A 15985-nucleotide genomic window follows, 5' to 3' on the forward strand; every position below is an offset into this window, starting at 1 on the left:
TAGTACCAGAGCTACACAATTCTACGTTGTGTAGAATGCTTTCTGGCATTTGTGTGTGTGAATATATCTGGCATTCAGTACATTTCTCCAGCATTTTCACTGCAAGCCTCTGTTCATTTATGAAAGAAAAGAAAGACTTCTTTTCACCCCACCTGAATCAATCTATTACTTGATTAGAGGCAGAACTTTTGTTGTTTGTTTGTTTGTTTGTTTGTTTGTTTGTTTGGAGGGGTTAGTTTTGGTTTTGGTTTTCCCCTCTTTGGTTTTTTCTTTGATTTTTTTTGAGACAGGGTTTCTCTGTGTAGACCCTGGCTGTCATGTCCTGTCCTGGAACTCCCTCTTTAGACCAGGCTGGCCTTGAACTCACAGAAATCTGCCTCCCTCTGTGCTCTGCCTCCTGAATGATGGGATTAAAGGTATGCACTACCACTCCACACTAATAGAGTCAAGAGCTTTGCACACCATGGTGTTAAATCATATTTTAGATTCAGCTGAGAAATAAAAATTGAACTGTTTTCTCCCAATGGTATTTATTGTTTACTTAATGGAGTACAAATGGAATTTCAACTGTTCTGTCAGATTAAAATTTAAAGATTATAATCTAAACTTCACATCTTAAAGCTGAAAAACATTTTTAAAAAGCTGAAAAACATAAGATCATAAAGCAAGACTAACATTAGCAAGGTTCATAGTTTGCAGGAACAGATTCCTACAAGAATGTACTTATATTAGCTTTCCTCAATGCCTGGTGCATTTGTGCTGCAGTGTTAAAACACCACCATCCCATCACTTGCAGAGACTAGGAACTGCATCTCTAAAGTCAAGGTACCAACATGGCTGTCTGCAGAGACCTCTTCTGTGGGTGACGTCTCCTCTCAGGCAGACAGAAGAAGGTAGAAGGGGACTCTAGTGCTTTCACAGGGGTGGAGCCCCCAGAACTCCATCATCTTTCAAGAGACCCTACCAGCATGAGGATAAAGTTTCTTAATACCAGCATGAGGATAAAGTTTCAATGTGAGCTTTGGAACTGTATTCAACCAGAGCAAACACTGTCTGTGCTAGCTGGTGTGGTGGCACACATCTGTGATGGTCCAGAACTCAGGAGGTAGAAACAGGAGGGTCAGGAGTTCGAGGTCAGCTTTAGATACATAGTAAATTTGAGAATTGCCTGGGCTGTATGAGACTCTAGCTTTAAAAAAAAAAGGCTAAAGAGATGGCACAGCTGTTAAGAGCATCAGCTGCTTTCTTCCAAAGACCTAGGTTCAATTCCTAGCACCCATACTCACAGTGATCTGTAATGCCGTCCCAGAAAATCCAGTGGCCTCTATTGGTACACAGACATACTCACAGACAAAACACCCACATAAAGTGAAATGAAAACAAATAAACCCCCAACATTACACTCCTTGTGAGGCAAAGGCTGACGTGATCATAGAGCCCCACAGCAATCATTTGAGGCACCATTATTTAAGGGGATAATGTCTGCACCACTTACGAGATACAGTCTACCAATGATAAAATTGCCCACAAATACAACTTCCCAGTCTTGTTTCATTTGGTAGAAGCAGTGTTGATAATGTCTAGTTATATTAAGTGAAAAGGATTGAGTAATCATTACTCATTGGTGTATATCTGAAATTAATATCAACTCCATATCGTTTTGTTGGTTGTCATGTAGCTAAATGATGTGCAGTAACTATCAGGTTAATTTAAGCAGAGAGATTAATGTCTATCTGAAGTTGGATGCATCCTAAGAACTTTACTCACTTTGTGCTGTTTGGTCTTTTAAATTTCCTGGTGATATTGTTAACCCCATACAGATTGTTGAAAAGTGGAGTTGGGATTTCAGCCAGTTACGTCTGCTGCCCACATTTCAAACTACTTTTAGAAAATAGGGATATTCTGTGTATTTGCCTTTTGGAACAAGTTTTTTTTATCTCCTCATCTTTAAAAATGGAATAATAATGAAAATGTAGTTATCATAGAGGTTAAGTGAGATGTCAGACCTCTGATACATGACCTGGGCTTCTGAATTGCAAACACTGACAGCTTCCTAATGGGAGCAGTTACCTCAGATTGCACACCACTGCCGCCACCGCTGCCATCTCTGATGTCATTGCTGTAGGAAACAGGAGTTACCTTTCCTCCCACCCTTCCAAGCACCTTTTCACAGGGGCTCTCCGTGGTAACACACCAATTTGTAAACACTGAAATTAAGACCTTGGACCCTACTCCTCATACTGGGTCACCTTGCCCAGCCTTAACACATGGGGAGGTGCTTAGCCTTATTGCAACTTATATTTTTGGTTGTGAGCCTAGCCTTTTGGGGTGGAACAGAGGGAGTTTAGGGGAGAGACTGGGAGGAGAGGAGGGAGGGGAAACTGCAAATTAAAATTAAATTTATTAAAAAATTAAAAAAAAAACCCTTGTTTCCACCCTTGACTTTCCCTTCTCTGTTAGTTCCATGGGATCACTGAGGAGAATCAGCACGGGGCCACCTTAGATCTTATGATGGAGAATTCTGCCCTTGTTTCCATCTGAGCTGCTTCCTTCTTCATTCATACACATTTTTTAAATCAAGAACCATTTAGAGAGAGAGTCCACCATGCCCAGGGACTATCCTGATGAACATGCCACAGCCACCCAAGCACATTGCTAGAAGACAAAGAGGCATAAACTAAGGAGTCACTGTGCTACTGGGTGACAAGCACTGTGGCCCAGGCTAGTGCCCTTTGTCTCAGACACAGAAAAACCTCCCCACCTCAGCCTTGGGGAGTCAGAGGGGACCTCCCGATAGACATTTGAATTGAGCCCAGGAAAAATCAGCATCAGCTGGGAGGGGGAAGCAGAGGAGGAATGTTCCAGACCGATAGGACCATTATGCTTTGAATGAGAAATGTCCCCATATGCTCTGCATTTAAATACCCAGTCCCTGGCTGGTGGCTCTGTCTCTAAGATGTATCGTTATGCTCAAAACAAATATTTGATGAGCAGAGGGTGAACTTCACAGCCTGAGGTCTGAAGGTGGTCTGGACACATTTAGGGAATGTATAAACGTCCTGAAACAATAGAGCAGTGTTGTTTCTGTATTCGTGGTGGTGAGAGGGGGGCAGAGCTGGTGGCTTTGTGAGATCTTCACAGGGCAACATAATCAAACAACACATTCGGACCCACTGCTCTAGAGACGGAGCGCCAAAATCCAACTTACAAAGCAGAAATTTCAGGCCCACCACAAAGAGCCCTTCTAAAGCTAAAACATTTCTCATTTAAGAAAAATGTCTCATTCCTTCCCGAGTGACCACATTTTTCCCACTCCACCCTGACCCACTGATGTTCTGTTCCTGGCCCAAGTCCATCCAGAGCTGCCTCCTCATGGACCTGCTCACACAGCCAACCCATAATAGCTGTCCACCCCAAAGGCTGAGAATAGATGCAGTGTCCCGGTGACTTGAAAATTAGGTGATATCTGAAGGAAGCCTCATATCCATAGTGGAACAGCGGAGACTACACGTTCAGGCTCAGACTTTCCTGCTGAGCAGGCCGGGGGGGTGGGGGATTGGGGGGGCCTACAGAGGAAAAGCATCCACCTCCTGAACTACATCAAAGGACAAAGAAAAATGCTAAGCTCAATACATTTCCCTTCCTTGTCAAACTCCTCTACCATGCCCACCCTGCCACATGCACACACACACACACACACACACACACACACACACCTAAAGAGTCATTTCTATCAGGCAAGCTGCAGACCTCTTAAGCAAATGAATTTTTCCCCTAGATAAAAAAAAAAATGTGTGCGTGTGTGTGCCTGCATGAGTTTATGTGTACCATGTGTGTGCCCATGTGTGTGCATGCACCCACGTGCATGTGTGTACCCATGGAGACCAGAGAGGGTGTCAGGTCCCCTGGAGCTGGAGTTACAGGTGGTTGTGAATAACCAGGTATATGCTAGGAACTGAATTCAGGACCTCTGCAAGAACAGCAAGTGATCTTAACCACAGAGCCATCTCTGCAGCCAGTGGGTATTTTGTGTAATACATTTCCCAGGATTTAGATTTTCTTCATCTTTTGGTTAGAAATGTGATTTGGGGACAAAATCTTCATCTAAAATGTGGAGTTTTGTAAGTTTCTTCCATTCCCAACATATGCCATGCGTGCTGGGGGCTGGTGAGGGTGTCACAAAAGGAAACACATGTCATGATAGTGTTACTCAGTTTGCTCTACTCCCCCATTTAATGTAGAAGAGCAAAGTTTCTAGCATAGCTTGGCTAAGTAGAGCAAGGGGCAGGAAACGTGTCTGTTAAGGCCAGACAGTAAATATTTGGGTCTTTGTAAACCATGAGGTTTCTGCCACAACTCTTGAACTCTGTCGTTATAATGTGAAAGCAGCAAAGACAATATGTAAGTGAAAGTGCAGGGCCCTGTTCTGGTGGCATTGAATTTACTTAAAAAAAAAAAAAAAAAAAAAAAAGGGTGGCCAGTGGCTATGGTGCCCTCTGTGTCATTTGCTGAGCCCTGAAACTGAGTCCTGAAGTCCCCAACCTGAGACAGGAGTCTCTTGTCTTTTTAGTTCTTCGGTTTCCAAACTCCATCCCAGGTCGTCTCCTGACAAATCGTTCTGCAGTCCTTGTCCTTGTGTCAAACTCAGGCCAGTTAATCACTTCAGCTGCCCACAGCCACCGTGCCACGTAAACCCCAAATAAATGGCTTGAAGGAACAGCCTTGCCAGCGAGAGGGGACCCGAAAGAACAGCTCAGGCAGCTTGTTTCTCGGGCAGAGAGATAAATAAATGGCTTTATCAGCAGACAGTGCCTAAGATGAATAGCCTGAGGAAACAGTTGAGCAGTTAGTTCATTGAGACAGGGAAAGCAAGGAGGGAGGAGAGAAGAAAGATGGATTGACTTGCAAACCAGTTTGTGAGCTCTACTGTACAGTCCTGCCCAGCTGGGCACTTTATCTTCAATTTGTTTTGCAAATTGCAGATGCCTAGCTCTGGAAGCCAAGAAAAAGAAAGGGTAGTCATCCCAGCCAAAACACTCCCAGGGATCTCTAGTAACTTGCAGGACTTCGTGTTTGTAAGGGGAAAATCATTAAATATCCTCCTTGTAAATTAGAGACACAGAAAGCCATTTTAATCAGATGCATAGGATAACAAATATTCTTTAGCTATTTTTAAAATAACAAGAGAACAATACTTATTTTCAAACTTTGAGACCTCTGTAAATGCTGTTGTGTGTCTGTACAGCTCACAAAACTGTTTTAGCAGTGACTAAAGCCGATGAGCCCTCCTCCCGTCTCCACTGTCTCTCAAGGAAATGCAGGATTCCTTTACTTGCTGTCTAATCCACCCACTTCCCACCCTGGGCTAAAGTCAGTCCTCCCTGACAGACAGAATCCTTATTTCACATGGAAACACATAACTAAGCACATCATTTTTATCTTGTAGCATCTTTTAGAAAGATTACTCATGTGTTGGCCACAATGGATGAGATTCTTTGCTAAAGTAAGATCCATTTGCCAAGCTTTGCCTCTACATTTTCCTCATACAAACTGTTTTGGTGAATATGTATTCTAAGTTGCAGCCTCAACCCCTACACCACGAACTACAGGCAACTGAGGTAAGCTGGGGGTGAGAGAAGTGGTCTCCCCAGGGAAGAACACACCAGTTAGTTGTCCAGTGCCAAATGGTCATGCCTGAAAATATACACACAAGTAAAATTACACAGACACAACAGGCTATATTTAGGAGCATATATGTGTATACAAATACATATAAGCATTCAATAACAATTGCTGAAAAAGAGGTCATGAATTTGAAGTAGAGTGGGGAGAATTTGGAGGGAGGCAAGGGACAGAGGAAATGCTGTAACTAAATTATAAACTAAAAACATTAAAGTAGAAAATTGTGTGTGTGTGTGTGTGTGTGTGTGTGTGTGCGTGCATTCTAAAGCTGGATGTGAGAGTGCACACCTATAATCTTAACATACATGTACACCACAGGTAGGAAAACCTGTGACTACATACTAAGTGGAATTGAAGACAGGGTAGGTTAGCATCAAACATTAGAGCTGAAAACAGGAGAAAACATGAATGAAAGTGGGACTTAATTATGTTAATCAGTTGTGTGTTTGTGCTTGTTACTGAATCAGTCTTTGATTCCAACTTCTCTAGACTCTCGGGTTCTCTATGGTAGAAAGCACTCCATCAATTGAAATGGCGTGAGTCATTCACAGCCACACAAGCGCACACACACACACACACACACACACACACACACACACACACACACACACACACACACAACTGTGGAAGCTGAGGGCATGCCAGCTTTACTGTGACTTTCATGAGCCCTCCAGAGGGAAGGCTGCATTGGGGGGGGGGGAACCAGGTGACTTCTATGGTGTTGAGTTCTCGTGGCTGAGTCTGGGGGAAGCAGTAAGGCTGGCTGTGGAACCCAGAGCCACGGCATTGAGTTCTCATGGCTCAGTCTGGGGGAAGCAGTAAGGCTGGCTGTGGAACCTAGAGCCACTGCATTGGAGCATATTTTTCTTTCAAAATATTTTATGTACTGAAGTTTGCACAACATCTTGGCAATGAAGGCATGTCTGTGAAGGAGGTGTCTTGTGTTTCACAGCTAACATAAGGGCAGAAAATGTGACAGCAGCTAAATGTGACTTCAATCACAAACTGAAGGAGTGTGTAAGAGTATCATGGTAAGGTCTGTGAGCTACAAGTTCAAAGGGGAAAAATCCACAAACTTCCAAAAGGACTTATCTCTCTCCTTCCCCCACACCAGGGCACTAGTTTCAAATCTGGACAACACTTGAGACTCTAGGGAAAAGGGTCCTAGAATATTTTTGGTATTGTCTAGGAATGAGACTAAATTTAGAACAGTCCATCTGTTTGATTAGAGAGAAAAAGAGCTGCATTTTCTTGGCATGCACACTTTTATAAATCTCAGAGATGGGTGTCGTTCCAGATTTCTCTGGAAATTATTTCGAAGCTCACCAGTCCTGCCAACACCAAACACACTGTCCATCTCTTTTCTTTTAGTTTTTTAAAATCACATTTCATTTATTCTTTGAAAGTTTCATACATTAATGCAATGCAGTTTGATCCTATCTATCTACCGCTCAGTCCCTGTCCCTCCCAATTTTATGTTCTCCTCTTTTGTGTTATTAACAACCCTCTGAGTCCAGCTAGGGCTGCCATTGTTCATGGGGGAGGGGCCCTGCACTGGTGTCTGGACAACCTACCAGTGTATGTGGTGAGCTCATGTGTGTGCTGGGGGTGCAGATGTATGTGTCCCCTTCCAGTTTCAGCTGAACTCTGCATCTCTGATAAACTTGTCACAGACAGCTTTCAGTGATCTGTGAGGACTGACTTATTTGTTCAAAAGTAAAGAGATAAAAATAAAAATGCACTCTTGAAATATCATAATAGCTATGCGTGGGCATCCTGGTAGCATTCCTGGGAGCCAGCCATTGTACCCTCTTGTTCTCACAGGGAGTCTGTGATGTCACTACCTCAGTACCATCGTCATCGTCCCTGTCCCCATCTTACAGATAAGGAAAGCTGATTCGCTTCTGCCGGACCTCTTACCTAATAAGTGCCCGAACCAAGGCAAGGCCTGGGATGAGCCGCTCCCTAGAGCTCCTGCTTTTGTTCACTACACAGCCGTTCAAAGTGATCAAAACAGTCCTGCCTGCAGGGTTTTTCCCACCTGTTTGCCAATCATTTATTTTAGACACGAAATATTTTTTCTCAAAGCCTTGCATAAAACTTCAGGTTATGTCTTAGAATAGATGGTTCGGGGTGAAAGAGAGCAGAGGTCCAGCTCTGCTTCCAGCGCCTTCTCTCTGGGCTCGCCTCCTTCCACTGCCGTTTCCAGGGGTCCTAACACTCCTCAGCCCTGTCTCCTTCTTCCCACCACAGACTCTGCTTCCCTCTCCTTTATCTGAGGAGCCCCAAGGGTTCAGCCCTTGATGCCCCATGTATTTCCAACTCTGCTTCCCCCCCAGACACTCAGCTCAGATCTTCCCCTATGCCACCCTGCCAGGGACTCTCAAGCGCTTGTCCTCAAGTCCGCATTCCCAGCAGTGGCTTGTGAGACACATGGGAGTCAATGACTCCCAAGGGCCATATGGATTTCAAATAGAAAGCAGGGCACAGGAAGATGACTGTGTGGGTACATGGCTCATGAAAGGTCTCTCTCCAGTGGTGACGGTCTCAGCTCAGAGCAGCATCACCCTGCAGTTGAGAGGGAGCATCCTCAGTCCGGCTGAGCTGCCTTCAAACCCTCCTCCACTCTCACACTTACAGCTCCAGGGTCTTCCCCAGCTCAGATATCTCATCTGCAAAACTGAGATGGAAACACAAGTTCTTGCTCATTTGGGGGAGAATTGGATAAATGTCAGAAAGCCCTGAATGCTGTGACTGTCCTGTGGGTTAAGTTTTGGCGTCTGGCTTTCCTTATGATTATCCTAGATCCCTTTGCTGTTGAGGAAGCTATTACGATCAGGTTTCCAATTGTACTGGATTTCAGACTGACAGCTTTCTCCTCCTTTAAAAAGAGCTTAGTGGATAACATTTTACAAAATGGAATAAAGGAGGAGATAATTCCCAAGAATGGTGTACTATCCTAGTACTCAGGCTTCATGACAGTTCCTGTTTTGATCTGCTGTAGGCACATGCTGTCTGCTTGGAAGCCCCATTTTTGTAGTCGGATCAGAAATTACAAATGCACACTGACTTCAAATGGTGTTGCTGTGTGGTGCTTTTGCTTCTGAGAAGTTGAGGGCATTACTGTGTATCTTCATGGTAATTTTCTATGAGGTTCCATAAACCCCTCCTGAAATGAGGAGACTCTACCGTAAGGGTCAGATGGGAGTGTATCCAATGCCACCATTCATCTACCTGCTCTGTTTGCATGTTATGCAACCATTTCTTCTGCATTTCAAAAGCAATTCTCCAGATGTGCAACACATTAACCAAATTTGATCTCCAGCAAGACGAAACTGTTTGGCATCTAAGCTTTAATATCTCTGTGCTCCCTGGGTCGGATTTGATTCACAGTCGCTCTCCCTGCTCCGTTCTCTTCTTCAGGATCAACACACTGTGGTAGGCCAGAGCACAGGCCCCAGTCCAAGTCCCAACTCCTGCTCAAATCCAAGCACTGCAAGTGGTTACATGAACTCGCAGCAGTCTCTGTTGAATCAGCAAATGATGGGGAAGAAACAGAGCCTGCAGAGGCCAGCCATGGAGCCGAAGCAGCAGCTTCTCCTGCAGCAGCAGATTCTGGCTGACTCGGTAAAGCTATCTCCTAACTTCTATGGTGTGAACTTCTTGACCTTGGAGATCTAAAGTGTCCCTTTGCACTTCTCTTTCTTGCTGTGTTCTCTTCATCTACTTATGTGACAGCAGTGAGGGTGTAGTGGGTGCAAGAGAAACTAAATCCAGCCATTTAAAATGCAGGGGAGGACACCAACCAACAAACAAAAAAACAAAACAAAAAACCTGATTTACCAGCTGCTAAGCATATGGAGTACACAGCCCCTCCATGACTAGCCCTGCCCAGTCCAGGAATGTCTGTGGCCAGCAGGGTATTTGAATGAAGCAAATGAAATCTCAGTTGTTCCCAGCCTCAAGGGGTGGAAAGAGTGAACTGCACTTGAATCACCGCAACTCCAAACTGATTTGGAGAGGCACACAAGTTTTAAAGGGAATTTTTAAAGGCTAGCATGGGGTTTCACCTCCAAGATTTGGCTTCCCAAGAAACAAAGCATCTCAGAATGGGGGTCTGTTTTTAAGAAGACACTTTAAATAAATTTCCCTGTTCACCGTGTTGGCCTGACCTTTTAAGAACCACAAGGTTGTTTTCCCCACACACCACCCAAACTCTAGCCTTGCTTCAGTACTTATCTACTCATTCCTTTGGATCCTCAGACATCATCTGACCCAAACTCCACTGACTAAGACTGCCACACCCTCTCCTTTCAGTGAAATCAAAAGGGACAAAGCCAAACAGTTGAGGGCTAGCAGACCCAAGGAAAAGGGGAAGCAAGGTCAGGAGATGCAGCTCAGCAGTAGAGAGTTTGCCCAGTGTGCCTTAGGTCCTGGGTTTGATCCCCAGCACTGCAGATGAGAAAAGTCAACCAAATCATTTTATACTCAAGAACCTTTTTAGAAACAGCCAGAAATGTCAAGTGTTATAAACACCATGAATATTCAATGAATATTGAAAGATCATGAAAATACAAGCCACAAGCAAGATAGTTCCTTTTCCTCTTGTTGCCCTAATGGAGCCCAGAATCCACTGTGGACATCAAATGAATAGACTATTGTAATGCATATGCTTAATTGCTATGCTGTAGAAATTGCTAGAAATGGCATCAGAGAAAAGGTTCCATCTACTAAAGATCAGAAGGTGAGGAGGGATTTGGGAGGAAGAGTAGGGGTCATCCTGGTCCAGAGATCAGCACACTCATAGCTCAGGGACACAAAGGACAGACATACTGTCAAGACACAGAGTGTGGCCAAGGATGGAGGAGTGGAGGACACGGAGGCCAGAGGAAGAGGCTTGCTAAGTCACATCACCTAAAAGGCAACTGATTTTAAAGAAGAAACAATGTGTTCAGATTTGCATCCAACTAAAAACAGAGGCCAGTAGGAGAGAATGTCCAGCTCCAGTTTGGAAATCTGGCAAATTACCTCCCCAAATGAGTTAAAATTTGGCTTTGACATGGTAAGACTACACAGTATTTTAATATAGAGTCCACCATTTTAGGCAGAGAGCAGACCAAAGACCAAGACAGGCAGCTCTGGTTTGTATTTACTGGTTAGTTTTAGGTAAAACTAATAGCAAATGTAGGAGTCACATGTGTCTTTAAAGGAAAGACAAGTGTGAGCGCTTATGCTACAGGTGTCTGAAATCTGGGCTCACACCTGTTCCTTCCTCTTCCCTGTCTTTCATCTTTATAACCTGAATAGCCTAGAAACAAGGGGGAAGAGGAAAGAACGTGCCATTTCAAGCGGACTTCCTGGCAAGACTTTTATTATTCCCATGGACACTGCAAATTTGATTAGTTTTACAAGATGGAGTTTCCGGGTTTTCTGCTTCAATTAAAAGCCCCTGATGAAAAGCGAGACACACATTCTTGGGGGCCTGGCAATGGTGCTGGCCTGGCTCCACTGAGCGGCTGTTGACTGGCCAGGTGCAGAGGGCAGTGGTGAGATGAACGGGACGGGAGCTGCACTTTCTGTGGTGGTTACAAAGCCTCCACACTTCTCTTTGTCTGGATGCCATCGCGGGTGCCTACGCTCCTTAGCATATCCAGGAAGAAGGAGTCTTTGATGCCCCTTTACATTAGCATACGCTTTGTAGTCATCCAAGGCCTTGGCAAGGCCAGATGGGCACCTAAATAGAGGCGTCTTTTTCATAAAAGTTTGTTAGACTTACTCTCTACCATTCTCCCACCAGTGAAACACACACACACACACACACACACACACACACACACACACACACACACGAGTAAGATGAGTAGCAGTTACTACACTGATCATCATTACTAACACGTACTATATACTTCCAGTGTGCCAGGCACCATGCTGAGGGTTTGCAGTACAAAAAGGTTCATCCTTACAGGAGGAATATGAAAGATCCTAGAACTTCCTAAATGTTACATTTTTATGGCTAAGGAAACCAAAGCAAGACAGATATCACTGAAGCAAGAGAGGTTGGGCCATGATGAAAAGTTTGTTTCATTTTACACAGAGGTGATCTCCATGATAGGTGTGAATTTACACTGGAGCCTGATTGCAGCATCCTCCCTTCAGTGCTGGAGTCCAGACTTTACTGGTCTGTAGCGTGACAAGTCTATGTTATATCTACAGGCAAGGTTCTTTGATCTAATTCGCTTGGGAACGTAGAGTATTAAGAATCCCGGGCTTTTGGAGATGTATATGCTAAGGCTTTGAACAAATCAACTGATCTGTTGGAAAGAGAAAAGGTCAACTGCTTAAGATATAATAAGTAAATCTGGATTTGAAATACAGTCTGTGATTGGGAATAAAGGACTAATTCTCTCTCTCTCTCTCTCTCTCTCTCTCTCTCTCTCTCTCTCTCACACACACACACACACACACACACACACACAGGCACGCATGCACCCACACACACACACAGACGCTGTCATCATACAAACAGTAGTAACACCCAATTACACATGAAAAATGCTTTTTGGAAAAGAGATTTCACAAAGTCCCATTCTTGGCTTAAAAATCAGAACTGTCAGTTTTCACAAGTGTTTACAACAGGTTGCTTGCTCAAAGACACATTGGGTTGGTGGAAGATCCCAGGCTTTCTTAAACAATTAGGGTTTGGGCAACACCTCCCCGAAAAAAAAAGAGTTTCACTGACCAGTTTTTCCCTTAATTTGTAAACCCAAGTTTAAAAGAAGAAACATGATCCATATGTTTCTGATTCATTTATGCTTAGCTCATCAAAATTATGTTTTATATGAATTACTTGGTGTCCAAAAACACTCTATGAGTCTTTCAAGTTTGTTTTTTTCTTAGAAACAAGAAATGGATTTGCTTTGTTGTTATTTTAAGGCTCTCTCCTGCCCCTTTTAGAGAACACACATCCCACTAGGAAATGTCAGAGCTGAGCAGAAGCTGTGAGGAGTCTGAGTGGTGTAAACGCACGCTTGGCCCCAGCTAATGGCCTCATCTGTCTGTTACAGTTGTCTGTGTATTGACTTTCCTATAATTACAGTCCTCGGTCTCTACCTATGCCAATTATTCTTATCTTTAAAAATGGATATTGCTTTATAGTGTATACAGAATTACACTGAAGTCATTCCAGAAAGTTTCCAAAGCACACCAAGAAAGAGAAAAAGCAGGAATCCCTATCTCGAGCTGGTAGGAGGGGCATAGCTGGGCATCTTGCTCCCTGTATAACATACAGTCTTAACACATGCCAACCTCAGACAGGGTTATTCTGATGTCATGATAAACTAAGACCAAACAGGCGGCTTTGTAATTTTATCTGAAAACAAGCAAGGTCACTGTGTGATCCCCTCTCCAGCTATGGGGTAACAGCTACTTCCTCAGTCTAGGACATGACTCCACTTGGCTAGGTCACCTGGCTCTCTCACAGCCATCCAGAGACAGCAATGGCTCCTTGCTGCTCTAAGTAATGACAGCGGTGGGAATGTTCCTGAAGGTCAGCCAAGGCGTTGGCCAAATAAACAGATGTCCCTATTTCCTCTCTTACCACCCAAACTCATCTATAAAAGAATCTAAAGGTAGCTGATTCTGGAACATTCTGTTTTTCAAGCAGGACACTGAGAAGGTCTTTGTACTGAGTGGCATGAAGGATCCTGCGTCCCTAACTCTGGAAGTGGCATCTGTTGTATTACTGTGTGGCTCTGGGCAAGTTCCTTAGCCTAATGCAACTTGCATGTCCTCTTTTACATGACAATAACCACGTTTACCTCGAAGATTTGTTAAGCACAGGTAGAAGGGAAGCGCTGTGCATACTTCCAGTAAATCTCTTGACATCTCTTCTGAGGAGAAGAGGCAGAACTGCCAGATCAAATCACCGAAAGCCTGGGTGTTTTCCATTTTATATCAAAAACTATTTTCCAAAGTCTATGACAACAGAGTTACATATAGACACCAATGCTCATCAGACATGCTACAACATAAAACACGAAGTGCCACCCCCAAACCCACAGACATTTTGTTATCACTGAAGTCTAGTTACAAAATGAAGGAGGCGAGCATGCTCAGTAGACACAAAGCAGGAGCTGAAGTCTGTGGAGGAGCAAAATGACACTTCCATCTAGGAAGTGATTCCAGTCGGAAGATCCGTCTCGGAATTTCCACCACCAAATAAATCATAATCTGAAACCCACGGTGAGGAATAGTTCAGTTTGTTTGAGGCAAATTCTCACTAGATAGCCCAGGCTGGCTTCAAACTGTGACCTTCCTGCCTCTGCTTCCAGAGCACTGGGATTCCAGGCGCACACCACCATGCCCAGACAAAATTGCTCTTGTATTTGTACCTTTTTGAACGTCGTACAGACTTCTGTAAATGAAAAAGTGTTCACCAAATTCAGTGTTTTCATTTGTATTTTCAAGGAGAAAATTTCCCCTCAGGACCAGATGAGCCGGCATCTGACAAGGCCGCCCCCAGACTACAAAGACCAAAGAAGAAATCCAGGCAGCCTGCAGCCAGCTGCGCAGTATTCTGGTAAGAGTTCTCGAAACTGATGCAAACCGTAACCATGAAAAGGAAAAACTATTGCGTTTCTACTATTTCTCTCCCAATCGGGGTAATCCATCTTGACAAACCTCCCACTAACTCCACACAACTCAGGTCAAACGACATGCAGAACCCCGACTTACACCATGATCCCGGCACTCCTGAGGCAGGAGGACCACTGTGAGTGCCAGTCCAGCCTGAGATGCATAGTAAATTCCAGGCTAGCCCGGATTATGGTGTGAGATTCTGTCTTTATCCCTCCACCATCAAAAAGAACACACTTAGTCCTGTGATGAGTTCTTGCTTATCCACGCTCTCAGCTCACATGTTCACTTCACATGCTCACTACTCTCCGTGCTCTGTGCTCACATGTTCACGACTCTCCATGCTCTGTGCTCACATGTTCAGTACTCTCCATGCTCTGTGCTCACATGTTCACTATTTTCCCAATTATTTGTGAGAAATAAAAAAAAAACCCTGAAGATTTTCTAACTGCTTTGTTCACTACTCCTCTTCCTCCTCCTCGTGGTGACCTTGGCCCAAGCAGTATAAGGTTAAGTAGAAATAGCTCCTTTGAGAACATCACATGGAAACTTGCATAGAACCTCATCTTTCCTCATTCTACCTCTGAGCCCATCTCCCCAAGTATTCTTCTCAAAAGACAAATCACCCTGTCAACAAGGAAAAATTAAAAGCAAATCATATTTCTGTTCTATTTAAGTCACAAAATAGAGGTTTTTACTCACTCTCTTTCTCATGAAACAGGGTGGGTACTTGTGGTAAAATCTTTCCTCTGAACCCCAAAGAACCTTCCTCAAACAGCCCATGCTGTTCCTGCTCCTTCCTTTGCAGCCACTATCCCAGACACCACCGCCAATGACTCGGGTTTCTCTTGTTACATTAAGGTGGTGTCTTCAGTTTCTCCACTTTCTTTTCTTTACATGTCTACATCTGTCCAAGAAGGCATCAAGAATATTCTCTACAAAGCAAGAGGCTGTGGACACTCCTATCTTCCGTCCTGTTACAAATGCTTTAAATAGGTTGCTGTAATTCTTTCAAATGTTTCAAAGTGCAACTGGTTGTCTCTCTCCACTGAAATTAGAAATGGGAGTATGTATCCCATCTCTTGAGATGATTTTGTTTAAATGCAAAGACTGAGTTCTCTGGTTGTCCTCAAAGACAGTGGAGATCTGATGTGGAGCCTCACATGGCCTCATGCCATGGGCAATCAACAGGCCTTAGGGAGCCTGGGAGCCTTTGGAAATAGTACACACATTTCCAGGTAGGACTTAAAGGTTTCTTTTCCCATTCTTGTACAAGAATCTGGAGGATGGGAGTCCAGAACTGACCTCTCCAGTTTCACCAGTGTCCAGGCTTCTTCCTGCTTCCTTAGCATGTGGCTCCCATCCTCAGGGTGGCCCTGTAGCCACCACATCGGGAACTTCCATGTCCATTTTGCAGGCAGGGAAAGGAAAGGGGGGAAGGTACGTAGCTTCCTGGAGGGGCTATGTCCCCTTATAAAGCAGACTTCTGGGACTCCTGCCCACTCACTTTTACTGCTAGCCAGAATGTGTTCCCATGGATTTTCCATCAGCAAGAAGACTCAGGATTTGTGCTTTGTCACATGGACACATTGCTGTAAATATCGAGACTCTGATTCAGAGGAAGACAGGGACAGAACAAGGATACCCACCCAATGGCTCCTTCCAAATA

At 44.1% G+C, this 15985-nt stretch overlaps 1 protein-coding gene across 1 annotated transcript in view; it reads left to right on the forward strand.

Annotated features, from left to right (window-relative positions):
- Positions 1–15985, forward strand: part of Maml2 (mastermind like transcriptional coactivator 2) — a 325754-nt gene that overhangs the window by 303697 nt on the left and 6072 nt on the right. Inside the window, exons 3-4 of the mRNA XM_006992794.4 lie at positions 9106–9309; positions 14149–14260. Of these exons, the coding sequence (XP_006992856.1) occupies positions 9106–9309; positions 14149–14260 (316 nt within the window). The remainder of the gene's footprint in view (positions 1–9105; positions 9310–14148; positions 14261–15985) is intronic.

This window comes from Peromyscus maniculatus, chromosome 7 (assembly GCF_049852395.1).
Source record: "Peromyscus maniculatus bairdii isolate BWxNUB_F1_BW_parent chromosome 7, HU_Pman_BW_mat_3.1, whole genome shotgun sequence".
NCBI lineage: Eukaryota > Metazoa > Chordata > Mammalia > Rodentia > Cricetidae > Peromyscus > Peromyscus maniculatus.